Genomic DNA, 27,038 nt, shown 5'->3' with positions numbered 1-27,038 from the left:
GCTTTGAATAAACTTATTGAGCAATTTATGAAAGTTTAAAAAGAGGTTTCTGGCCAAAATGTCGAAATTTTACATATCAAAAGTCCCACAAAGATGATTTCAGGGAATACGTTAGATCAATAGAAACATTTTGATTCAAGATATACCATAATAAAAGTCTTCGTTATCAAGGTGAAAAATGCGATCGTTTGATTTTTGATGAAAACCATGAGGGGTACCTCATGCTTTTTGGTCTCCAAAAAGTTGAGCAAAGATGTCAGAAAATAATTACCAGATGAGAGCAACTGTTTGATGCTATTCTGACCATCTAAAAAGGCCTTGAACGCAAGAAAACGCAGCTCATATGCATTCAGATTTTGCTGTATCAGGGACACTAAGGACTAAAAAGGGGAAATACCAGTACATTAATTGCCTGTATATGAAGTGGCTACGTGTATATGGATGTAGAGCATCACATAAGAATCAGGTCCACAAATAATATGAAGGGTTTTCATGTATAAGTGGAGGGTCAACATGAAAGTAGCAGTATTTTGATAAGATACGCAAGGACAATCGGCAGCGCGAGATGCCGCTGCGCAGGTTGGTTCTCTACTTTCGCTTCGCCTCAGTGAGAACCATCCAAAGCATAAATAAACGTTTACATAATGACAATCAACATTATCTGTCAGGCTAATCAACTCACAATAACACATGTCAAATTAGATAAAGCAATTGCCTGTATGGATGGAGTTGGATGTCTATGATACCTCAATTTTTATTTATATTTTGAAATAAAAACAGGAGAATAGCTTAGTAGAAGAAACCGAGGATCTTACCACCGGCGTGCTTAGCACGAGCCTCTTCGTGATCCATGATACCAGCAGAGGTGGTCAAGATAAGGTAACCGAATTGACGGGCAGGCAACAAGTTAGCGGTCCACTTTTCGAGCTCGGGGAGCTTGATGTTGAAACGGGGAGAGATGACACCACACTTGTTGATACGACCATTGAGTTGGATGACAATCTTACCGGAACGGTGATCATCGATCTCCTCGAATTCACCAATGTAACCTGAAATGAGAAGTAAAAGATGAGCAAATGAATCAAGAAATAAAGGTTCTGAAAGGATTTGAAATCATAAAATGTATCTGTTCTATAAACAATACTCAACACGATAATCAGTTGAGCAAGTGTAAGAGAATGAAGTTATTCTACCGCAGATTTAAAGGTTGATGCTCGTGGTAATAAGCAAACACCAGCTAGTTATACTACGGGGTGATGTATGTGTGTGTGTGCCCCAGAACCGAGATGATTTCAAATCCTTCAAAAAGTAGCAACAACTTACCGTGCTTTTGCATGACAGACAAGAACTTGACAATGACCTTGGAAGAGGGACGGATCATAACTTGTCTCTTTCCACGCTTCTCAGCGTTGTTGATGTTGTTCAAACAATCGTTCAAGACGGAAACTCTGACCATATTAGAAAGTGCACAAAAAAATTCTAATAATGATGTGATTCGAATGTTAGTTGATGAAATGAAGGGGCTAAAATGAGTGTCGCCGCATCCATAGTATTAAACGATTCATTAAAGCATGATGCCTTGATTCATTTCAATCCATTCAACAGGGAAAAGTGATGTGATGGATGGATGGATGAACATGAGTAGTAAAATAAGATGGATGGATGCACAAGATGAAAAGGCAGATGGATATTTTATAGTTTACCTGTTGCGAAGAAGAGGGAGATCTACTTTTGTGATACAAACATCCATCTATGTTATACGAATCTGTCAAATCTGGAATAAGCCACTGTATGAATCAAATTCCCGTTTATACTTTGAATGTTTCTGCTTTTTTTTTTCAAATTCGTCCCGGAATGCCATCCGTAGCATCAGATCAGACAACTCTGGTTGTATATGTTTAGACCCATGGAACAGGTTATAAAAAAGCAACATTTGGTTAAAGAAAGACCTCAAACTTTCACAAATGACATGTCAGGATTTTTTGAGAATATCTTTAGCTGATGTCCTTGCGACCTCTAAATCTTTGCAACCTTACATGAGATGTAGTAAGGGTATGTGCTCAAAAACCAATTAATCCCATTGCTCTCAACAAAAATCGCATTATCATATGCAAAAACGACCTTAAAAACCATCAGATGCAACACTTTGGATTGCATTTTCAAACGTTGCATAGACACGCTTTGGTGTTTTCGACAAAGCCCATCATTCAAATGATTGGAAATCGCTTTAAACTTTAGGTGAACAAGCAACATGAACATAGTGCCTTCAGATACGTCCTGCAAAAAGTTGAATATGAGCACAGTCAACGATTCTAGAGCTACTTTTGTGCGGAAGACATGCTGCTCAGGACATTCTATTAAAGCAAAAGCCATGGTTAATATCATTGTCACCAGTTGTTTTAAATCGATAGCAGGCTTATCGCTCGACTTGATTCATCATCACAGCGGGTAACCTTGGCTTGACCGCAAGCTTATTGATGTTACGAAACTGGATGAAATTTGACATACAAACGTATTTCTTAATTTAGCTGTAATTGCTGTTTTGGAATTTGGAAGCATACGATGGTTTGATGGAATATGATTTCATTCGTTAAAATGTAGGCGATCTTCTAGAACAGCGACAAACCTTTATCCTTCAATGACTTTTTCCTTTAACCGAACTCATAATGCTTCCATTAGCTTCATCAATCTCCGCGATGGTATGAACCGTTGATAAACCGTAACACATTAAAACCAATGTCTAGGCGTACGTATATATATATATATATATATATATATTCAAACTTACCAAAACTGTATCTGGCCAATATCAACCATCTCACCACAGAGGTTGATACCTGCTTTTCGGATTTTTTTAACGCAGCCAGTCAGACAATATTGAGTAATGTATACGAAACATCTCATACATTTGCCACTACAGCTAAACACACTGATGAACGTGCTCATTGAAATTCGAAGGCAGCATGCCGACGAGGGTCTTCGCTTGTATCCATGTCGATTTATGAAGAATTCTTCCCTATCAAAGAAGGTCATAGTATCATGTACATTAGAAGGTTATTGGCAGATAGTACAGATCGATGGCCAACTCAACATATATGTGTTGAAAAATAGTGGAGCGACTGGTGAGTGACATGAAATCGTCAGTGACAAGATGAAAATCACATTACAATCTGCCACCGAAATCAAGGCGAAATACGGGAAAATCCAGAGTGATACAAAATAAAATTGCATCAACAGAATAGACGTTATAGAAGAACAGAGAAATGTATGTCAAAAATGAAAGAAAGAAAGGTAGAAGAGAAAGAGAGTGAGAGAGAAGACAGCTCATCCATGTACTCTTGATCAAGACTCGAAATTCATATTTAAGTTCATTTCAGATTTATCGCTACAGACGGATAACATATACTGCGAATCAACGATTTCCCGAAATCGACCGTTTGTATATACATGGAAACATATGGCAGTAATGACGCCAAGTATACTAAACGATAGCAAGTGAGTCAAGGGGTGGTTCTATCTTGACAACTTTGCATGTCTGACTAAACCCCAGAGTTTCAATCTGGAAATATATATAAAGCATTGCCAGTGCACTTGATTGTGTGCATTATCAATAACAAATCCAATAGGTATTTTCTATAAAGAAGCTTCATTAGACATATCATGTACCTATAGCATAATTGAGACCAAGCATCAAGGTTAAAAATATAAATCACATCCGCACCATCGAACTCTCCATGTTCTCCAACACTTGTGCTATTCAATAGTGAGAGCTGATGTTCATGGCATAAAGCATCTGTTTCGTTACATGAAGTGCGATCACAGATTACGTATGTTTGTTGTTATCGCCTAGATTAAAGTTTGGATTAGCCTTCTAGACGCATATGTGTTGACAATCATTCATTGACAACCAAATGACCTTTAACCGTTGGCCGCCATCTCAACATCTTGGTTGTCCAAACTCACAACTTGAAACTGAGATGCTTTAGATTGTCCCGTTCACCTCCACCTTTTTACGTCCATTCTTTGGTAAAATACCTGAATTGGAAAGCAACAAGATTTGCATGAAAACAAGCATACAGATTTAAACACAATATGAGGCATTTAAGTATGTTCATCTGATTTCCTGTCTATCATTTGTAGCGCCCATGTTGATACAGGCTCTCTTTTGCAATCAGCATAATTTGAGATTTGCTCCGTATCTAGTCATCTGTTTACCATTGTCTTGATATTGTATTAAATAGGCGTAAAAAGGTATAGGCGACATACGCGAATAAGATGATTCAACGGAGTTTATTCCTGGGATTCGAGCTTCGAAAATCAATGATTTACATCAACGGATAAATGCTAGACCGTTTGAACGGATCCTGAGGGGAAGATTGTGGATCCAGATCACAAATGTCTTGATTTTATTTTGAAACATGCCTAAAAGATTCGATTGGAATTGTATATAAATAAGCCATGTTGTTTAATGCAAAAAAAAAAATAATATTTGATTTCATCTCTATTCCATTCTTATTTATATTTTGTAGTGCACAGCCTAATATCCACACTACCTGTATACACTACTTGTTCTTATTGACTTTTTCTGATCTCTCACTACTATATCACACATAATACGCCTGCCACAAAAATGCCAGAGCCAAATACAACTACAGACCCTGCTTTACAAGCAAGAAAAGAACGCAGAAGCTCCAATGATAGTGAAACAAGTACAGTTCGTGATACTTTCACCATCAATGAGCCTATTCCTCTCCAAGAAGTTAGCTCTTATCGTGAGCAGATTCGAGAGCAATTACCTCCCGGTGTCCTCGCTACAAGAACCTTATCTATCAACCCTTATCCATCAAAACACACTGATCTCGAGGCTGTCAACTCTCGTATCATGACACATCAATCTGAAAAGCGTCCAGTCATGCACTACGTGAATTGGGATGTCAACGATCCAGAATGTCCTTACAACTGGGACAGTAAACGTCGTTGGGCATACACCATCCTTGTCGCTTGTCTCGTAGTTTCTGCTGCTTTTGGTTCTTCAGTCATCACTGGCCGAATCAATGGTGTCGTCGAATCCTTTGGTTGTTCTGATGAGGTCGCCATTCTCCAAGTCTCTCTCATGGTCTTTGGTTTCATGCTTGGTCCTCTTCTTTGGTCGCCCTTATCTGAATTATTTGGTCGTAAACCCGTCTATGTTGGTGCTCTCTTTGTCTATGCTATCTTCAACATTCCTTGTGCTGTTGCAACCAACATTCAAACCGTCTTGGTGTGTCGTTTCTTCTCTGGCTTCTTTGCTTCCTGCTCTTTAACCCTTGCTGGTGGCTCCATTTCCGATCTCTTTCCTACCGAGACTCGTGGTAATGCCATCGCCTACTTTGCTGCTGCTCCCTATGCTGGTCCTGTATTGGGTCCTATCGTCGGTGGCTGGATTTCCGTTGGTACAGGTGGATGGAGATGGATTTATTGGGTAAGTTGTGAAACCACCACGTTTGACAAGTTCATGCGACTAATCTATGCTATGCATTTATAGGTTAATATGATTTTCGCTGGTGTCATGTGGATTCTCGTTTGCCTCTTGCCAGAAACATACCATCCCAAGCTTCTTGCTGCTCGTGCTAAGCGTATGAGAGCAGAAACGGGAGACCCCACCTATATCACAGTCGAGGAAGAATTCCCTGTGCCCGTCTCTGAACTGGTCCAGGCTAATTTGGTCCGTCCCTTCGTCATGCTTGCCACTGAACCCATCTTGTTGTTGATGTCACTTTATATCGCTGTCATTTACGCTTTGCTGTACGCCTTCTTCTTTGCTTATCCTATTGTATTCCAAGGTGTTCGTGGTTTCAACGATGGTGAAGTTGGTTTGACCTTTATTGGTGTCCTTGTCGGTACCTTCTTTGCTCTTCTGACCACTCCAGTCTTTGAAAAGAAGTTTAGGAAAGTTGTTCAACAAAAGAACGGTAAGCCTGATCCTGAGGATCGTCTGCCTGGTATGATGTTCTCTGCTCCTTTCATCCCCATTTCTCTGTTCATCTTTGGTTGGACTTCTTTCCCTTGGTGTCACTGGATTGGTGGCTGTATCTCTGGTATTCCATTCGGTTACGGTATGGTTATCGTGTACTATGCTGCCAATAACTACATTATCGATTGTTTCCCTCGTTATGTCACATCTGCCCTGGCTGCAAAGACACTTATTCGTTCCGGTTCAGGCGCTGCTTTCCCTCTATTCATCAACCAAATGTACGCTCGTCTGAACAACCAATGGGCTAGTACGCTTCTTGCCTTTATCTCTATTGCCATTTTACCAATTCCCTTCTGTTTCTACAGATGGGGTGCTAAAATTCGTACTACATCCAAGAGTGCTTCTTAAATCATTCTGTCCTTTTACTCTTATGCTTTATATTACCTACACTCTAATTTAGACTTTATCTCCTTTCTACCAAGTCCACTCTACTACTAATACTTGCATAAATTATTATTCATTCTTTGATTATATTTCATAAAAACTATGTAAATAAAATTAACAAATCAAACATATATCTTTTCAACATTTCCTGCACAGTTCCTTTCTAACGATTATTAATTGGAAGAAAGCGTACAACTCCATGTCAACAGTGTGCATCATTTTGAAAGGGGCCTGTGTATTTGACAGACATTTGGAGAAAAAGAGACTGAGGCAGTTTGGCAAAGCACAGTGTCTCCTTAAAACACAGCTCTATTGTAGCACCCTGATTGACGCCAGATCAAAACCCTTCCTCCTTTTCATTATTACTCCCTAAAAGAAGTCTGTCTTCCTCTGACTATGATATCCCTTTCATGCGATAAACATTTCTTTCCTTCTCATTTTTTTTTTAAATTAAATCATACACTTACTATCATTACTTGTCTCTATAAAATGGACTGCTGTCATGAATCAGAGGAATGCGATCCCTCCTCGTCCTCCTCTCAAGATTTAGTCACCATTCTGAGCAATCTACCACAGCAGTGCGTCGATATGCCGTCTTATGAACCACAGCCCCAAGGAACAACCAAAATGAAAGTCTCATTGGATCTGCCAGGATACCAAGAGTACTTGCCTACCTACCTGCCAGGACAGCAGATCACTGGACACGTCAAGCTACAGAATAAAACCCGCATCAAAGTAACTCACTTGAGAATTGCACTGTTTGGCAATGTGCAAGTATACGGAGATCGACCTGGCCATCCCATGACTAATGGCCTCTTTGATTATCAGAGAAATGAGCAACTTATCAACTCTGGCTTGCGCATTATTAGGCACCCCACGCCAAATGATACGGACGAGCAACAATTGGTGTGCAAGCGAGATGACAATCCTCAAGAGACGAAGCGGCAAAAGACAGCGCAAGACAGACACATTGAAAAGCTGATCAGAAAAGCAGCAGCCATTGATCACACCACAAATTTTAGTCACGGCATCTTGAATGATGTTCCAATGCTCATGCAAAACAGTAATCAACAAGACACTACTGCTTTTGAATTAGACAGCAATTCGTATCAGATCCAGTTTTCTGTCCGTGTCCCGACTTCTCGCCGGCTCTCGGGTACCTTTGACCATCCACATTACCCAGTTTCGTATCGCATTGTTGCTATTATGAAGTACAAAGACAAGGAGGATGCATCTAACAATGAAGTAACATGCTACTCTACTGTCAGACTCTGTCTGGAGCCTTTTTTCAACCTGAATCAATTCCAATCACGCATTCAAACATCGCCTAGCTATCAATATGTCCAGAACAAAGATACAGCGTGGAACAGCATCTGTACTCAATTTCTAAATTGTGGCATCATGACCATGTACATGAACAAGCAGCAAAAACATACATCTCATAGCAGCATTGAAGCACGCCTAGAACTGCCAAAACAGGCTTTTGAACGTTCTCAGTATCTGCCATTGCAACTAAAGCTAACAAATCATGCCTTCAGCAACTTTGGTATATCCGTGGTTAAGATCAATGTAAACTTTGTTCGACGCATCAATATGACATGCAGCATGAATGAGCAAGTAGAACTGCAGACAATCCAATCCACCACCATTGTATTCAAGAGCTCGCAGGAGCAGGAGCAGCAGCTGTTCTTTAAGCATGCTCTTTTGGCATTTGATTTGTCCAACCACACCCAGATACCAACAGACAGTGTGTGCACCATATTCTCTGTTGCTACCAAAGATGTCTTTAGTCTTGGCTACGACTTGAACGTCAGTGTAGATATCACTGGCGTCACTACAACCGCCCATAATAGCACGACAGCGGATCTCTGCAGTTTATCACCGAATCAAGAAAAGTGTTACATTGCTAATCAGCCCCATCATGTTTGGTGTGGAGATGAATCGCACCAGGATTTACCTCCAGAACCTTATCATCACAAATTTAAAACTTATACACTGAATTTGGATCCACTGGCTGTCATTGTAGTGGGTCACTCGGATTACTAAGCTTGAAAAGTCAGTCATTTGATGCTTCCCGGCTGAGAAACTGACATTAACAACCTTTTTATACATGCTCTTCGTCGTAATATTTAGTAAAACTATTCACCGTATTGTACACACCAAATGAAACTGCTGACCCCCCTGCTTTTTGAGGCTGTCTTTGTTGTGAAACTGAACATCCGAAAAGAGCATTTTGGTCTTTTATTGAATGAAACAAGGAGAGAGAGAGAGAGAGAAAGAGAGAGAAAGAGAGAGATAAAGGATAAGGTTAATGCGAAAAACGTGGTGTTTCTACAGGCGATATTTGAAATCTAAACGGTTGTTTCCCTGAGCTTCATGCTCAATGTTGTAAACCTTCTTTTGAAAATCAGTCATTTGACGCCATTGATACGCTCTCCATTTGTTGATCAGGTCATATTTTGTTCTTTGATAGAGAAACAACGAAATTGTTATGATATGCAGTAACATGTTGATCTTGTTGCCGTGTCTGTACCGAGGAGCATCAGACACTTGATATATCTGCGATCCTGGCACGCCATTTATATTTGCTGCTCCAATCACGGCTGCCAAAGCCAAGGTCCTTTTACCTATGGGTGCTATATTTGATGCCATCCAGGCAATCTGCATACCATGCCATGAGGGTGATGAGGCTGTAAAGAGGGCGGCCGCATACAATGGCCACTTTCCAATAGAGTCTGGCAGGATCTCCAACAAGCTGAAGCCAATCAAGCCCCATATGGATCCTATCAAGGCGTGAAAGACAACATTGCCACGTTTATCCGAACTCCTTGCTATCAGAATTGAAAATATCAACCCAATAATATGAGATGGGGCTGTCAAAAGATTTGCTGTTGTGGTAGAGAATCCTGCATCCTTGATAATAGTTGGCAAATAGGTGTTAATGGGTGAGGCTGGCATATTACTACGAAACAAACGCATTGAGCACAAGCATGTATTGCATTTGTATCAGGCGAATTTACCCTAGAAACGTGATCAGCAAATGCGTCCAGAGATTAATGTCAGTGATAGCTTGATGAACATCTGTACGGCTAATAGATTTGTTGTGCTCCTTTTTGGCAGCATCATCTCGAGTGATTCTTAATGCGGCTATTCGGATTTGCCTCTTTGTTAACCAACCGTCTTGGCCTCGCAGACCACCCTCTGTATGAGCCGGTGAAGCAGGTAAATAAAAGCTATCATTGTGTACAATCAGCACTTACTCCAAGATCAAACCAGCAATTCTACTTACAATGCAATCAAGCCAACAATGTGCGTTGCGATGCCGTCAATGATGAACAGCCATTTCCAGCCTTCCAAGCCATATATACCTCTCATTCGGAAGACACCAAAGGAAATTAAACCTGAAACTGCAGATGCTAAAGCCTGTGCTCCCCAGAACCAAGCTAACCGAGTCGCCAGTTCATTCGTCTTGTACCATGAAGACATGTAGCCAAGACATGCGGGTATAAATCCTGCTTCCGTAATGGCGATCAAAACTCTAACAGTAAGAAATCCCCTGAAATCCTGTTTTTATTTGAGAGAAAAAAGGTGTGAAACACTGCAAACCCAAGTATCGCATACATGAAAACTTACATAGATCAACGCATGTGCCCAAGTAACAGCAGCCCACGAGCTCATCAAAGTTGGGATCCATAGATGAGCGCCTACTGCCTTCGATACAGCATTAGACGGTAGTGTGAATAATGTGAATACGAAATGATAGACTGAAATGCTGGTGTTTACATCGTCGTTTGTGATATTGAGATCCACGGCTAAATTATCTGACATTGCATTTGCTTCGGAAAGTTCAAGGTTAACATGACGAGAATGGTTACGTTGGAACAGAGTGCTTACAAATATTCGTTCGATCCATGTTCAATACAAAGGTCATTATCAGAATAAACATCATGAGATATTTGTCCAAGATGCGCAATACTTGAGCCTCCTCTTTAGGAGTCCAACTGAATTCGTCGTCTATAAACTCACCATCGTCGCCGTCATCTTTAAGCGAAGCCTCTTTTGTTTTCAATATGTGGTAGTTATCAGTCGATTGATACGATTTATGGGATGATGAGGGTGCTAGTAATAACATGCTTGTATTTCCGTGTTTTCAAAAAGAATAGAAAAGATGAAAAAAGTGCTATTTTCAAGAGTAATGTGAATGCTTTTATTTCTGTGAGAGAAAACAAAGTGTATCAATTATGCCATCTTTTCTCTGAATTGGTCTTTGTTATCGTTATTGTCAGCCGTGCATTGCAACCACACAATTACATTAATGCAGCAATAAAGAGTAGCATTAGGTTACACCATTTACTCACGAGCTGTCAATGGCGAGATTGGATTCAAATAAGGCACCATCCATAACTACTCATTAGTGCGTATTTCTGTTTATTTGTAATATTTTTTCGATAAGGCTTGCAGCCATAATCTGCTTTTATTCGGTAAAGCTCATAATCGAAATGTGTAAGATACATCATCAGCCATAGATTTTGTATATGAATACCAATACCCAAAGCAAATACACATCATGTACATAAACCAACATTCCACCTTGTAACTTTTTATGACCATATCATAGAAAACCTCTTATAAACAATATGTAGCTATGAATTTGACATATCTAGAGTATCCCGCGTCTGAAACAATCTAAATACATACTAGCACGACCTTTTATTCCTCGAAAGTATGCAAACCACAGCGAAATTTGGGTGCATTTGAGTAGTAATTTTTCGTGCTAGAAGCTGCTTTAGACCTCCAGAGTCGCACCAAACAGTTGCTCTCGCCCAGCAGTTACTTCCTGACACCTTTGCTCAACTTTTTCGGAATGGTCGAAAATCGATCAAAAACCATGAGGGATACCTCATGGTTTTTGTTGAAAATGAGTCGATCGCATTTTTCACCCCAAAAATGAAGGCTTTTTCTATGGTATATATTAAATCAAAATGTTTCTATCGATCCATCGGAACACCTGAAACTTTGTTCGTGAGATTTTGATATGTAAAAATTTCAACATTTTCGCCAAAAACCACATTTCACCTTTTTATATTTTGCTCAATTTGTTTAGTCAAAACACCTTCTATGATTAGCACCATTAGAAGCGCCTTGGAAAGTACTCCAAGAAAGCTTAAGGAAGGACAGGGTCATCATCACAGTTTACATAGTCGACACTTGGAAAATAGTTCAAGGAAGTCGAAAATGGACCAAAAATTCCCATTTCGAGCAAGAAACAGGTCGTCGGAGACTGAATCGATTTTGACTGGGAAATGTTTAGTTTGGAAGCGATGGATGCTGTTGAGAGCTCATAGAGAGACCATTGCGAAATGAAAAAGCACTATACAACTGGTATGTATCTGCCTTGTATTTTAAGGTAGTGCGCACATATATTGTATGCCCTTCAACTGTACGCACCTCAACTTTCAGTGGTGCGAATGACATCGATTCATTTGAACCAACAAACTCAATCACAAGAATCCTCAAAAAAGTATCCCAAACCACAAATCTTTTATCATAATTTTTCAAAGATTTATTATACAGCTATTTTTACAAAATTCTTTCAATCATGCCAATGCCCTCTTGTTCCAACAGTTCAATGATAGGCTCATTGATTTCGTTAGTCATGGGAGCAAGAACACCAGTGGCGGTCAACTTGCCGTCCAAGACAAGTTGGGTAGCGATACCACAAGGAACACCAACAGTCTTGGCCATGGCAGAGTAGCCACCAACCTTACCATATTCGACCAAGGTAGAGGTACGAGTTTGGTGAGAGCCATCCTTGAGTTCAATTTCGAAACGATGTTGTAAAAAGACCAAATCACGCTCATTTTCGCCATATTGCATCTTTTCTTCAAGGGTGGCACAGAAGGTATCAAGCAGTGAACCACGACGATGTACATTGGTGTTGGAGAAGAAACCTAACCAGCGCATACCATCCAGAATTTGATCCTTTTGGTCATTGTTATCAAGATCACACTTGGCGATGATGGCAGCTTGCAAAGCTTCAGCAGATGTATCGTTGATGCCAACAGCCTTGGCGAGAACTTGGCTCCAGGTGATGTCTTGAGCATCAGCAGCAAAGTGAGCTTCCTCTTCTTCGCTCAAGAAGCCGAGAATGACAAGAGCCTTGACGAATTGACAGAAACCATCATAACGCATAGTACCACGGATGATAGTCTCAGCTTCGGGAATGTTATAACGCTTATCATAAGGGGTGGAATCACGGTTACCGTAACCAACGAAAGCGAAACCGGGGTAACCAGTGTTCAACTTCTTTGCAGAGTCCATGAGAGCAGTACCAGAGACCTCAACAACCTTACCCTTTTCAAGGTATCTAGCAGTGTTCTTTAAAGCCAACAAGACACCACGAGCAGACCAAGAGAACTTGTATCCGAAAGGATTGTTGGAGTCCTCAGGAGCAGGAAGACCGCCACAGAAGGAAATGAACTCCTTGAGCTAAAGAATGGGAGATTAAGTTTAATCTCATTGTATCCCCCAAAAAAAGAAACATTTAAAATATTATGCTTACCTTGCCACCCTCCTTGTGAACTTCCTCAATGGTCTTGACAGCATAGAGATGATCAATTCCAGGATCAAGACCAATTTCGTTCATAACAGTGATACCAGCATCTTTAGCACTAATTTTAAGATGAATGAGAACAAGGTACATCTTTGTTTGGTATCTAACTCTATTTGGGGTTGATATTGAGATTATCAGAAAATAACTTACGCTTGATCATATTCCATCATAGCAGGGGAGACATAAGAAGTGGTGACAACATGCTTCTTGTGCTTGACAGCAGCCTTAATAACCAAAGCATGGTAAATATAAGGGATCAAACTATCAAAGTTATCCTGGTTAGGGCCCGAGCACATCCAAGATATTGATTGCAACAAACCTGATGGAGACATCGTGCTCAGCAACCAACTTTTCAATCTCTGCCTCGTTGTTGATATTACAAGAAACAGCAACAGTGCCAGGGAATTGCTTGGCCAAAGCTTGGGCATTTTCGAGTCTTCTACTAGCTACAATATGCAATTGGTGTCAACCATCATATTGACGCGACGTACTTTGTATACGTTTTATGCTTACCGATGGTGACCTTATTCTCGGGCTTACGAACGAGATATTCGACACAAGGGGCAGCAACGAAACCTGATCCGAGCAAGAGAATCTTCCTGCAATGTTTCGCGTTGATTAGCATTGTACGCGACATTCTTCTTTGGCACACTCGACTTACTTATCAACCATTATGAATTGTATAAAAAATAAAGTTATTGAAGAGAGAAAAACAATTAAAAGTTGAATTGACAGACGTTAAATATCAAGGAAAATCTTTAGATGGCCACTTCCATATTAAGAAGCATCAAAAGATGAACTCATCTCATTGGACGCATGGAATAGTCGCAGGACACGAAGGTACACTATAAGTTCGATAGTTCTAAAGTTTTGTGACTATAAACAAACCATCTTTCTCACGAACATTCCAATATTTAAACATGAACCACATCTGAGAGCCTCTCGAACAATGTTGATCCATGTTTCTATAATCTTGAATTCAAAAATTTGGTTTCTCAACACTTGATGAGCGAGCCTGCAGCCGCTTGCAAAATTGCTGAAGATGGATTACGATGCATGAAGGGAGATTTTAGATTATCATCAAATTAAGCTTAGACTGCGGTTGTGCGATAATCTACATTTGTTTAACCGACATCTTTTCGCACCCGAGGTCCCTAACTTGATATTTTAAATGACGAAATTTGAAACAAGATTGTTGATACAAAATTGAACGGTGCAGTTGATCTGCTCAATTAAGAGCGTTATCCTTCGTTTGCGCTCGTATACATGGTCAATTCTATCAAAATGTCTACATGTTGAATGCAGTGTACATATGTTATTCTGCTTATGCCCAATGCTTCATTCTGAATTTTGTATGAAGTCACTTTTCCTGCCATTGTAACCATCAGAACAACGTAGCATAAAGCTATTAATGACACCAATTCAAGTATATACGGAAATGCTACAGTTGGAATGAAAGCAGGTTTATTGATTTCATTACCCCTGAATTTTTGACACTGCGCAACTCCGACTGTCGATCTGTAGTATTTGAATGCTTCAATGAAAGAAACGGCAAGCTAACTGTAATGCTAGTATGAGAGGTCAAATAAAAGCTAAAAAACGCAGCACTGTTCATCAATTTAGTTTTTAAAATGAGTGATATGTCCTCTCTAAAATAATATAGGTATGCAGATTTGAGCATTTGAAATCTGAATGGCGGTTGGTTCCAGCGTACTGATATTATACTCAGTGATTTGCTCTTCTAGCCAAGACAGCCTACTGTGCTAGCAAGAAAAAATGGACATAAAAGGCATGTTCTGGTACCTAAAGTTCATATTTGCAATTGAACGTAGTAAATACATGCCCTTGTTTTACCAACATCTCTTAGATCACATTTAAGAGATGCAGATCCCATCTTTTCTCTCTTATATGTGCCAACAGTCTGACATGATATTTCAATTCGATACATCCAGTAACACAGTGGTTACACATGAGAAGGTTCTTTGTATTATTTGGGATTGGCTAAAACCGTTTATCTGATCATTTTTGCCCCACAATTTCAATCCTATACTAGCAGGAGTACGCATTGTATCCCTTAGACTAGTGTTAGGCTGTACTATTCAGTAATTTTACATTGTTTTCAGTGATATAATCATGGATCTTTTTAAGATTAGTTTCAGAAAAAAAATCTCATAAACCCTCATCGAATTTCAAGCAAGAGCCAACATTTGATGAGGCCAAAGTTAAATACAGGACAAATGTCCGTTTATTTCTTTAATCAAACAGCAATAAATTCAATGATGCAATCAGCTTCAAGGCTTTTAGCGAAAAATTGAAAGACCCAAAAGTCAATGTAGCCTGTTCACATGGACATGATATGAACCTTGTTCTGACAGGCGATTATCAACAGGTTTGTGAGTCATCGTGAACCTGCATTAGGCAACTCCGATAAACGTCACGAAGCCTTCTTTATCATGGCATTGAATTGCCAGTTTGTTGACGGCATTTAAGAAACCAACATTGTTGAGCCTTTCCTCTTTTCTCTCTTTTTTCAATTTCGTTTGGGTTGATTCTTTGGTTTTTTCGTTTTTCCCTTGAACTTTTTCTTCCATAAGAGTCAAATCAATATGCTTTCCATTGCTCGAAAATCAACAATCTCCGGCAACATCTCTCGCCTTGCCCAAAGAACTGTAGCAACAACTGCTACAGCCAGACCTCTTGTCCTCGTTTCTGGACAACAATTGAATCAGAGACGTCAATATACAAATGCTAGTGCAACTGCTGAAAAGGTAATGTTAATTGATAAGATGATTTATCCTCTTTTGATTTCAGGTCCAGATCATCAGAGGCATTTTACTAGAAGGAATAAAAATTAACGCAATATGGCTCACTCATAGGAAACCATTACCAAGCTTTTATACAACATTGGTTCTCGCAAGGAAGTTGAACAGTATCTTCGCCACTTCTCTTCTGTCGAATCCCAAAAGTTTGCTGTGATCAAGGTTGGAGGCGCCGTTTTAACAGATGAGCTTGAGACACTTGCATCTGCTTTGACCTTTTTGAACAGAGTAGGTCTCTACCCTATTGTTCTTCATGGTGCCGGACCTCAATTAAACCGCTTGCTTGAAGACGCAAAGGTGGAGCCTCAATATGAGGAGGGTATCCGTATTACTGATCCTCAAACATTGGAAATTGCCCGCAAGGTATTTATGGCCGAGAATTTGAAGCTTGTGGATGCCCTTGAACGCCATGGCACTCGTGCTAGACCCATTCCTGGAGGCGTATTCGTTGCTGATTACCTTGATAAAGAAAAGTATGGTTATGTTGGAAAGATCACGGGCGTCAACAAGGAAGTCATCGAGTCATCTATCCGTGCTGGTGCACTTCCCATCTTGACCTCTCTAGCTGAAACACCCACAGGCCAAATTTTGAACGTTAATGCCGATGTAGCTGCTGCTGAATTGGCCACTGTGTTGGAACCTTTGAAGATTGTTTTCTTGAATGAAAAGAACGGTCTTTACCATGGTGTTACTGGTAAGAAGATTGATGTTATTAATCTTGATGAGGTAGGACAGAATAAGATAAGATGCAGTAGATGAAAGTACTGATATCATGTGCTTGATTAGGAATATGAGGATCTTCTCAAGGAGCCCTGGGTTAGATATGGTACCAAGCTCAAGATCAACCAATGTAAGGAGCTTCTAGATGGCCTTCCCAGATCTTCATCCGTCGCCATTATCTCTGCTGGCCATTTGCACAAGGAATTGTTCACTGATTCTGGTGCTGGTACTTTGATTCGTCGTGGTCACAAGTTGTTCAAATACAACAAGCTTGATGAGGTCGATCCTGATAAGCTTCGCCGCATTATGGAGGCTGAGGACGCTTCTATTCAAGCTGGCGAATCCTCTGTTGCCAGCTATCTCCGCTCTCTTCAACAAAAGGATGTTCAAATCTACACTGATGAGCCTGGACAAGTGTTGGCTATCGTTACCAAGGATCGTAATGACCCCTCCAAGCCTGCTGTCCTCGAAAAGCTTTTGACCAGCAAGACAGCTGTATTGAACAATGTCCCTGAGAACTTGTGGAACTCTATTCGTAAGGACAACGAAACTTTGACATGGCGTGTGGATGGTAAGGCAAAGGAAGGCAATCTCGACCCCTCATGGCACTTTGAGCGTGCTGACGGTTCCCTCAAGAACTCTCAAGATGGCTCCACCACTTTCTTCTATGGCATTGCTGATAATGACAAGATCAAGCAAACACTCAACAGCATTAGCTCTCAAAAGGCTAGTGTCCCATCTGGTACTCGCTCTTACTCCACCTACCGTCGCAGCAACTCTCAATTCATGTCTCGTCGTGGTTTTGCAAGCGCTGCTGGCCCCAAGAATGTTGGTTTGATCGGTGCTCGTGGTTATACTGGTCGCGAGTTAATTAGCTTGATTAATTCTCATCCCAACTTGAATTTGACTCATGTTAGTTCTCGTGAATTGGAAGGAAAGCCTCTTGAGGGCTACACCAAGGCTGATCTGACCTATGTCAACCTGAAGCCTAACGATCTCAAGGCCCAAGAACAAGTTGATGCGTGGGTGCTGGCTCTGCCCAATGGTGTCTGCACTCCATTTGTCAAGCAAATCAATGAAGATGTCAAATCTGGTCAATCCTCTGAAAAGGTCTTGGTTGATTTGAGTGCTGATCATCGTTTTGATACCACATGGACTTATGGTCTTCCTGAATTTAACCGCGAAAACCTCAAGGGTGCCACTCGTGTTGCTAATCCCGGCTGTTATGCCACTGGCGCTCAAATGTCACTTCGTCCTCTCCTTCCTTTCCTCGACAAGCACTCTGCTCCCACCGTGTTTGGTGTCTCGGGATACTCTGGTGCCGGTACCAAGCCCTCTCCCAAGAACGACCCAGCTTTTTTGAAGGATAACTTGATTCCTTACTCTTTGACAAATCACATTCATGAGCGCGAAGTGTCTTACCAACTCGGTACATCCGTTAACTTTATTCCTCATGTTGCTTCTTGGTTCCAAGGTATTGCTTTGACAGTCAATGTGCCTTTGAATAAGACCATGTCCAGCCAAGATATCAAATCTGCTTTTGAGGAGTTCTATCAAGGCGAGCAACTTGTCAAGGTGTTGGAGTCTGGCGAGCCTCTTGTCCGTGATAATGCTGGTAAGCATTTCGTTCGTGTTGGTGGATTCAATGTTCATCCCGATGGTCGTCGTGCTGTCATTACCACGACAATTGATAACTTGTTGAAGGGCGCTGCTACTCAAGCAGTTCAAAACTTGAACCTGTCTTTAGGCTTTGATGAATATGCTGGTATTCCCACAAACTAAGCTACCGCTTACTGTAATTCACTCCCCTTCCTCCCTGTCATATATACATCCAAATAAATAACACCAGCCAACGTATAGAATTACATCTGCATGTTTAGTTTTTTCCGTTTTCAAGGAGTGCGTAAAGAACAGTGCACTGTCTAATAGATGCAGATTATCTATTGCGTCTAAAATGTCCAGCGTGCCTTACAACCGCCATTACCTCAATAACAAGCTCTATCGTAGTCCGTCAATACAGTGTTACAACAGTGCTACTCAACCTAACATGTCTAGCTTATTAATTGGATGTAGCAGCATGCTCTGGATCTTGATTAATGCATGCAATGTCTTAAGCGCTTTGTATCATAACAAAAACGCGTCTATTGGCAAGCAAATGCATGAAACACAACCAAATTCGATAGCTTTCAAACCTTCTTGCCTTATCATGTAGACCTTAATGAGCCACCGGAATGACGCCAAACAATTGTACTTGAGTAGTAGTGACTTCCTGACACCTTTGCTCAACTTTTTGGGGATCAAAAAAATATGGCCAAAAATCGACCAAAAAGCATGAGGGGTACCTCATGGCTTTCATCGAAAATCAAACGATCGCATTTTTCACCTTGAAAATGAAGACTTTTACTACGGTATATATCAAATCAAAATGTTTCTATCGATCCAAAGCAACTTCTGAAACCGCTTTTATGAAGTCTTACTATGCAAAATTTTGACATTTTGGCCAAAACCCTTATTTCATATTTTTTAAAATTGCTCAAGAATTTCAGTCAAAACATCTATCTTACTTGGCACCATTTGAAGCGCCTTGAAAAGTACTCCAAGAATGTATTAGGAAGCATCAGATGATAATCACAGTTCATATAGTCGAATACAAAAAAAAAGATTAAAGAAGTCGAAAAAAGACGAAATCTGTCCAATCTTGAACAGAAAAAATAAACTGAGTTTCAATGAGCTTTGGCTGCGGCGACTGGCGGCGCTGCTGCTGGCTAGCCCAAATACCTTTCTGATGGTGACAATAATGATTGCGATACTGACTAAATGGGGATAATGGAATTGAAAGGACAATTGCTTAGTCATAACTCTTTGTTTTTATTGGTAGCTTTCCTGTAAAGGCATCATTTGCGATGACAATATTTCAAAAAAGACGTTGTAGATCTATACAAGTCCTGTATTTTTGCATGGCCAGCTTTATATCGCTATCTCAAGAGCAACACCAGCAAATAATGGTATGACCATGCTACTACCAAAAAATATGGCATGAACGGAGAATGTAGTATACAAATGCTGCATAAAACTTGAACTCTTTTTCATATCGTTTCAATAATAGCATCCGTTAATACCAGTGTATAAGCAAGGGAGGAGGATACAGGGAGGAACACCTCCCCTTCTGACTCTAATATAGCCTTTCTTTACTATTAATTGATTGTTTAATATCTACTTGATATTCCAGATTTTTATTATCTCTGGTTTGGAATGTATTCGGCGAGAGCCCGCAGGGCGACGCTGTCATCGAGCGTAGCGAGATTAATCGACTAGTAGAAAATATACTCTGAATCGTAATACCCGGTAGTCTTACATTGGCTGTAATCTTATAATTTGTATGTTTTTGAGTGGGGAAATATGGCTACCATGGCTACCCTTTTAGGGGCTTGTACAAGATAAGCTTGGAAAACATTCCAAGTAATATACACTTGTAAATTTATGTGAGCGTCTAAAAAAATCACTCGATACATGCTTAAAAAATCAGACTAAGTTCTTTGGTTTCGCTAGATCAGCTTCCTGTGCTCTAACTTCATTGTTCAAAGTCAAGGGAAGATGCCAGCTAAAAGATGCCAGCTAAAAGATGCCATTGAACAAATCGATTCGTTTGTGATTAGTATTTGACATACTCAAGCCGAATGCCGTCAGATGTGTGTAATCTTGGCCCTTAGCGTTACAAATCACATTGCCATTATATTTGACATTGAAAGTCTTGTTTACAAACAAATTGGAGATTCATCAATCGAATATAAACAAGATGCGCTTTTGTGTACCACAAAAGAGACACGAATTGTTAGGGTTGAGCAAAGATGGCTCTGTGATCTGAAGCAAGAGCCGCAATCAAATACAAATGCTAATGTGAGTAAAGTGAATCAGAAATGACTACAATGAATACACAAGATTTTAATGATATTTGGCTAGACAATGAGCTTCGAGACTTTTCAGGCTACATAATCTCTGGCAAAGACTCCTTTGTTATCTGATCTATAAAAGCAAAGCTTATTCTGGAACGCTACCCTTGATCATTCAAGCCACTTTCTTATATACCTGTCCTACAACAAGCCTCTCCTGACATATCAATTCAAATCAAATATCAACATGGAAAAAGAAAAAGTTGTTGGTACACTTGTTGCTGTTCTCATGACCGGTGGTCTTTTGGCGTTGATGATGTTCGTTTCATTCCATGATTACTCTAAAGACACTGATTTTTAAATATACACATCAATAAACTGCTTTCAAAGGAGCATTTTCTACAGTCATACATAGACATCCTCTGACAATGTATCTGATTAAATAATAACTGACTCGTTTCAATCCTCTTTATCAAGTAGTTACGTTTGTTCTCTTTCTCCAAAACATGATTGTCAAACAGAAATGTTCATTGACTAAAATACTCTAGATCTATCCGTAACAGACAATTCAGGTCAGCCTGAATATTGAGATAGACACAGTGAGTAAGACTACCCAAGACTCAAAAATTTTAAAGCATAGCTTGACAGCACTGCGTTAAAGCATAGCTTGACAGCACTGCGTTAAAGCATTCTTGAGAACTACACACATCCTGTCGTCGCTATTTGGAATTTACTTCCAGAACGTTCATCGCCAAATAAATTGGATGAAAACCCAAATATGCAAATGTCTCTCTCTCTCTCTCTCTTTTCAATATTTAAATATCCAGAAACAATGCTTAGATCACTGCAGCGTCTTGGCAATCCATCAGTAGCTCTTCCGCGCACATTGAGTCCATTTGCGAGGTACTCTTCTCGAATGCTGATGACACCGAAACTATCCACATCCATGATTGTTCAACACAGCGCACGAATCCCTAAGCCGTTTTACACAGCCTGTCAAAACCACGGATTTCACACGATAACACCTCTTTTCAAGGAGCAAGAACCTAATGTCAATAGCAAGCAACACCAGATGCTGATTGGGTTTACATGCAAAGTCTGTAATGAACGCTCTCATCATACCATGTCCAAGCATTCCTACACCAAGGGAGTAGTGTTGATACAGTGTCCTGGCTGTAAAAACCGTCACCTGATTGCAGACAACCTAGGATGGTTCAAGGATAGTAGAACAACGGTAGAGGATCTTGTCAAGGAGAAGGGTGAAGCCATTCGCAAGATTATTGTGGATGATCAAGGTGTAGAGCGATTGGGCGACTTGATGGAATGGCTGCCAGAGATTACGGAGGAGGAAAAGGCCAAGAAGGAGGAAGCTAAATTGAAAGCAGAGGAATTGAAAAAATCGCAGGAGCAACACAAGGACCAAGAGTAATAGATGTATATATGTATCTCAACAATAGACTATGAATAAAGTGAATTTACACATGTAATTGGCATTGAAACAGCTGGCTGGCATACATATATTGAACATTGGATGATATGAGTCAAGTTCAGCAATAAAATTTATTATAGTATGGGGAATGAATATGATACATGCTGGTCAAGATACGCTGATCTAATCCGTATTATGGAAATCCAAGCCAGTAATGGTCTTTTTGACATAGCCAGCACGAATGACCCAATCACCAAAGGGCTCGCCTTGTTCTCTCTCCAAAGCATATCGTTTGATCATGGGTTGTACTTCATTCAGGATGTCTAGTTCCTTGAGATTTTCACGATAGATCTTGTTCAACCGTTCGCCCTTGTTATTACCGCCCAAGTACATGTTGTAAGTGCCAGGCGCTTTACCAACAAATGCCAGTTCGGCCAAGTAAGGGCGAGCACAGCCATTAGGACAACCCGTCATACGTACCACGATGGAGTCATCAGCAAGACCAGCCTCTTCCATTGTCTGTTCGAGAAGAGTAATCAGTTCAGGAAGATAGCGCTCAGATTCTGCCATAGCCAGACCGCAGGTAGGGAGAGCCACACAAGCCATTGCAGATTTACGAATGCCAGTGAAGGAGAGGTTGTCCAGCTTATACTTAGCCAAGTGTGCTTTGGTTTTCTCAAGATCGGCTTCAGGGACATTGGCAATGACCAGGTGTTGATTTGCCGTGAGTCGGAATTCACCCTTGTGGAATTTAGCAAGCTCTCTTAATCCAGTTTTGCAGAGGAAATCAGGTGTATCCTTGACACGACCATTTTCAATGAACATACCAAAGTGCCAAGTACCAGCGACACCTTGAGTCCAGCCATAACGATCATAATTGTCGCTGAATGTGTAGGGTCTTCCTTCTTCGAATGGAATACCACTGCGAGCCTCAATCTCCTTCTTGACCACCTCCACACCCATATCATCCACTGTGTACTTGAAACGAGCATGTTTGCGATTGACACGATCACCATGGTCACGTTGCGTAGTAACAACAGCTTCAGCCACCTTCAGGACAGCATCAGCAGAAATGTATCCAATAAGTGAAGCAGGACGAGGGTAAGTCTTCTTGTTGCCGTGTGTTTGACCCATTCCACCACCGATCAGGACATTGTACCCAAGCACCGTTTTTGTCTCGTGGTCGACGATAGCAATCAATCCAAGATCATGCGCATACACATCGACATCATTGTTGGGAGGAACCGCAATGACCACCTTGAACTTTCGAGGCAAGTAAGAGGGACCATATAGAGGCTCAAAATCTTGCACAGCATGACCTGCTACCATGCTGTTATCAAGCCAGATTTCATGATAGGCGTTTGTCTTGGGAGCCAGTAGGTCGCGTAACTGAATGACCAGGTCTTGCACTTGAGCATGGATCTCTGGAATCTCAGTAATAGCTGTGCTCATGATGTTACGATTGACATCGCCACAGGCAGCAAGCGTGGAGAGCAGCGCCTTGTTGATACGACGAACAGTTGTGCGCAAGTTTTTCTTGAGGACACCGTGAAGTTGGAAAGCTTGACGCGTAGTCAGTTTCATGGTATTGTTACCGTACTTTGTAGAGAGCATATCCATAGCAAGCCATTGAGCCGAAGTAGAGACACCGCCTGGAGTGCGAACACGAATGAGAAAGCTGTATGCCTTTTCCAGACCCTGCTTCTTACGCTCTTCACGCAAATCGCGATCATCCTGGACATAGGCACCATGAAACTTCATCAGCTTTTGAGTGATTTCAGTGACACCACCCGTAGAATCATCTACCAATTCAGCCGAGATATTGCCGCGCAAGTAATTGGAATCAATCTTCATCTGGTTATCAGTGTACGGAGGCTCCTCATCATTGGCACCGACATCCTTGACACCAAGCGCCTTCCAGAGTTCAGGTTGCCAGATGCCCAAGGCAGTTTCAAACCCATCTTCGTCTTGATCATCACCCAAGCCAAGAGCAACGAGTCTTGTTGCCCCCAAATTCTCAAATTTAGCATCCAAAAGCTTACCAGGACGATTATAAAAGATGGCATCTTCCTCGCGGGGCCAGTAATGGCTATCACCCAGACCAAAAACAGCCACATTCAGATCAGCGAAATTGACATCACCCACGGTCAGACCGTTCAGGGCCTTCCAGAATTCCCGAGCATTTGACGGCATTTCACCTTGACCAGCAGAAGAACAGACAAGCACCAGATTGGTTTCATTTCCAAGTTCTTGCACGTCTTCATAGTCATCCATGGCCATCAGCTTGACCTGAAGACCTCTGGCCTTGGCACGGTTGGCAATCTTCTTGGCAACTTCCTCAGCATTTCCATTGTCAGAGCCAAACAAAACAGTCAGAGGAGCACCATTGCTGGTACCCAGACCTGATAACAAGCGAGCATAGTCAGCACGAGCCTTTGCCTTGAGCTCAGCATGACGCTTTTTGACATCCTAATTCGTTAAATGCATGTCAGTAAAATGGATGAATAAATGGGATTCATGTACTTACAGATTCCAATGAACTGACTAAGGCATTTGAAATGTCAGGATGGCTTGACACTAGTTGAGTTAGATAGTTTTCTCTGGCCAAAAAGGCTTCCAGAGACTTCTTGATACGCTGAGAGTCCAGAGAAAACATATCTTGACCAGCAGCCTCTTCCAATGCAGGATTCCAACGATATAAGGGCCAAGCGCCCGTATCGACGCTCGTCTTGGTTTCTTTCAGAGTAGCAAGGGGATTTGGCACGTCGTACAGTTGAGGTAAATAAGCAAGAACAATCGAAGGGCCCTGATAGGCATCAGCCTCCATAAGAGCCTGTAGCACACCCGTGTAAGACGCATAAACAGCAACAGAGGCAACGTAGACAGAGCCATAATTCATCGCATAGAGGCCGATATCCTTCTTTTGCTGCTCTCGCCCGGTTTGACTCGTGTAAGCGGCTGTATCGACAATCAAGATATTGATGTTATCACCTGATGTCATGACATGATGAAGACCAGATTGACCGAGATCATAAGCCCATGTATCAGATCCAACAAGCCAGTTTGATTTCGTGTAAAGCAATTCCTTCTTGTCCAGTATGGATTGAGCAGCAGGGTACTCACCAGCAACAAAAGAGAGTACGCGAATCACCAAATCAGCAGCTTCTTTTACCTTGGACACGATCGACTGGCGAGCATTCACAAGCATGAGCCATTGAGAGAGAACACGAACAGCTTCCAAAGGAAGAGATGAGCTGCGAATCGCTTGCAAGACGAGGTCCACCAGACGTGATCTTTCTTGAAGACGGTTGACAATACGACCGTAGCCAAATTCAGGCGAAGCAGTGTGAGGATGAGAGACATTGGGAGACCACACGGAGGAAGCATGATACGCATTGGCAATGTCTAAGCGAGAGCCAAACACTTGATCTAGCATTTTGAGGTAGGGTGTTTCCACAGGTAAGATGGCTTCATGTTTCTTGCTGTTCTTGCGTATGTTGACCTCTAAAGACAAATCTTGTTGCTCACTAGCCCATTCATTAGGAGCAGTGATGGACAATGAATCAAGATCAGCCAGGATATCAGACAAGCTCTTCCTTGTCAATGAGACAGAAAAGTCCCTAACAGAAACAACAGTAGCTTGTTTACTGTGGGCAGCCTTCTTGACACCAGCAGGGAGGGTATTAGTATCACCGTTCATAAGAATAGCGCCTCCATGAGATAAAGCTTGAACAGCCTCAACAGCCGCCTGTTCTTGCTCGTGATGCAACGGCAGATGGGCTATTACAACAGCATCAGCAGATTGGATTAGAGATGGCAAAAATGAACCAACATGAGACGAAGCAACACGAACATGAGTAACATCTGATCCTTCCAGAGTGTAAACCTGAGCCCCCTTTCCCTGTGCAGTTTGCTGAGCAGCATAAGAGGAAGCGAGAGAAGGGCTTGATACGAAGATGACCTGTTCAGTGCCTAAAGGAACAACCTGCCACGGGAGAGCCTCCCTAGGTAAAGAGGACACTTCGAAGCGACGATTTAAACTGTTGCTGATCAATGACTTTATGACAGAATACACCATGTCAGGAGAGAAATCAGCATCTTCTACGCCATATTGTCCACTGACAATGTCCACCAGATCGTTGTTCGCTGTTTGATAAGCAGCAGCAACGTCCAAAAAGAGAGGGCTGTAGGTCGAGGTAGAGTCGTCTGTTGGTTCAAGTACGGCAATGCGCTGGACAGTGCTAGGTAAAGCATTTAAAAGAGACTGATCATTCCAGGGACGATAGAGACGAATCTTGAGAGCGCCCACTCTCAACGAAGGATTTGATTCAACCATTGCACACAGAGTTTGCTTGACCACATGAGCACCAGCACCCATAGCGATGATGACATGTTTAGCCTCAGGATGGCCTATGTACTCCAAGGGAGCATAATGCCTACCAGTGAGTTCAGCAAACTGATCGGCGACTTGATTGAACACAGCGACAACATCCAGTGGAGGAGATGTTACCTGATCTTGCTCTGTTGAGTCCTTTGGTTGGGCTAGACTGGCCTTGTACTTCAAGTAAGCAGATTGCTGGACGAGCTCGGGTACGGTCTTGCTCTTAAAGGAATCGTTCACCAGTTGCTCAGGAAGCAATCTCAACAGTTCATCGTTGCTCAGCACTTGAATAGACGTATACTCATTGGAGATGCGCTTGCTGTCAAAGAAATGAAGAAAGGGCGTAGAGGCTTGAAGAGACACAGCTTGAGCAATCAGGGCCAAGTCGTACGCCTCTTGTACACACGCAGCACTGAGTAGGGTCAATCCACTTTGTCTAACAGACATGACCTGAGTGAAATCAGCAAACGAAGATGACGAGTCATTGTGATCTGCAGCAACATGCAACACCGCCGAAGATGCATCTGAAGCGAGCTTGTACAAGTAAGGGATAGCAGCTAGCAAAGATTGAGAGGACAAAATGGCGCTGGACAGTTGACGACGAGCAATGGCAGTTGTAAGCTGCGATACAGGGTCTTCCATGTGATGAAGTTTGACAGCTTGGTTCCAAATATTCGTCTGAGTAAGTTGAGGCACGGATGGATCCACATTTGCATACACACGCTCATTTGTCAATTGAGCTACCAGGGTAGAGGCTTCTCTACCGTTGAGAAATTGCATCTTGAAAGC

The 27,038-nt window shown here is 41.5% G+C and overlaps 8 protein-coding genes across 8 annotated transcripts; 4 read left to right on the top strand and 4 right to left on the bottom strand.

The window, feature by feature from the left end:
* Nucleotides 1–789: 789 nt before the first annotated feature.
* On the bottom strand, nt 790–1,456 carry ATC70_011544 (uncharacterized protein; the record flags this gene model as incomplete). The annotated part of the gene is made up of 2 exons (XM_064830734.1): nt 790–1,049; nt 1,324–1,456. The coding sequence occupies 2 exons, from the start codon at nt 1,454–1,456 to the stop codon at nt 790–792; spliced, it is 393 nt and encodes a 130-aa protein (XP_064683236.1).
* A 3,174-nt stretch (nt 1,457–4,630) lies between these two features.
* On the top strand, nt 4,631–6,361 carry MRPL2_2 (54S ribosomal protein L2 mitochondrial; the record flags this gene model as incomplete). Its single annotated transcript, XM_064830733.1, has 2 exons — nt 4,631–5,461; nt 5,525–6,361. The coding sequence occupies 2 exons, from the start codon at nt 4,631–4,633 to the stop codon at nt 6,359–6,361; spliced, it is 1,668 nt and encodes a 555-aa protein (XP_064683235.1).
* Nucleotides 6,362–6,886: 525 nt separating this feature from the next.
* Nucleotides 6,887–8,443, top strand: ATC70_011542 (uncharacterized protein; the record flags this gene model as incomplete). Its single annotated transcript, XM_064830732.1, has 1 exon — nt 6,887–8,443. One exon carries the CDS (start codon nt 6,887–6,889, stop codon nt 8,441–8,443), a length of 1,557 nt encoding a protein of 518 aa, XP_064683234.1.
* Nucleotides 8,444–8,728: 285 nt separating this feature from the next.
* ATC70_011541 (uncharacterized protein) lies at nt 8,729–10,529 on the bottom strand (the record flags this gene model as incomplete). Its single annotated transcript, XM_064830731.1, has 5 exons — nt 8,729–9,359; nt 9,418–9,630; nt 9,687–9,961; nt 10,031–10,218; nt 10,292–10,529. 5 exons carry the CDS (start codon nt 10,527–10,529, stop codon nt 8,729–8,731), a joined length of 1,545 nt encoding a protein of 514 aa, XP_064683233.1.
* A 1,448-nt stretch (nt 10,530–11,977) lies between these two features.
* On the bottom strand, nt 11,978–13,682 carry PHO80 (Pho80p cyclin; the record flags this gene model as incomplete). Its single annotated transcript, XM_064830730.1, has 6 exons — nt 11,978–12,886; nt 12,960–13,068; nt 13,161–13,271; nt 13,330–13,456; nt 13,524–13,609; nt 13,672–13,682. The coding sequence occupies 6 exons, from the start codon at nt 13,680–13,682 to the stop codon at nt 11,978–11,980; spliced, it is 1,353 nt and encodes a 450-aa protein (XP_064683232.1).
* Nucleotides 13,683–15,616: 1,934 nt separating this feature from the next.
* ATC70_011539 (Mitochondrial import inner membrane translocase subunit TIM10 (Tim10)) lies at nt 15,617–18,331 on the top strand (the record flags this gene model as incomplete). Its single annotated transcript, XM_064830729.1, has 3 exons — nt 15,617–15,778; nt 15,887–16,555; nt 16,616–18,331. 3 exons carry the CDS (start codon nt 15,617–15,619, stop codon nt 18,329–18,331), a joined length of 2,547 nt encoding a protein of 848 aa, XP_064683231.1.
* A 2,940-nt stretch (nt 18,332–21,271) lies between these two features.
* ATC70_011538 (uncharacterized protein) lies at nt 21,272–21,868 on the top strand (the record flags this gene model as incomplete). Its single annotated transcript, XM_064830728.1, has 1 exon — nt 21,272–21,868. The coding sequence occupies one exon, from the start codon at nt 21,272–21,274 to the stop codon at nt 21,866–21,868; it is 597 nt and encodes a 198-aa protein (XP_064683230.1).
* Nucleotides 21,869–22,051: 183 nt separating this feature from the next.
* Nucleotides 22,052–27,029, bottom strand: ATC70_011537 (uncharacterized protein; the record flags this gene model as incomplete). Its single annotated transcript, XM_064830727.1, has 2 exons — nt 22,052–24,337; nt 24,396–27,029. The coding sequence occupies 2 exons, from the start codon at nt 27,027–27,029 to the stop codon at nt 22,052–22,054; spliced, it is 4,920 nt and encodes a 1,639-aa protein (XP_064683229.1).
* Nucleotides 27,030–27,038: the final 9 nt, after the last annotated feature.

The sequence above is a fragment of the Mucor velutinosus genome (genome assembly GCF_035048745.1).
Source record: "Mucor velutinosus strain NIH1002 chromosome Unknown tig00001564, whole genome shotgun sequence".
NCBI lineage: Eukaryota > Fungi > Mucoromycota > Mucoromycetes > Mucorales > Mucoraceae > Mucor > Mucor velutinosus.
Note: the sequence above shows the minus strand (reverse complement) of the source record. Positions and strands in the feature narration are given on the sequence as shown.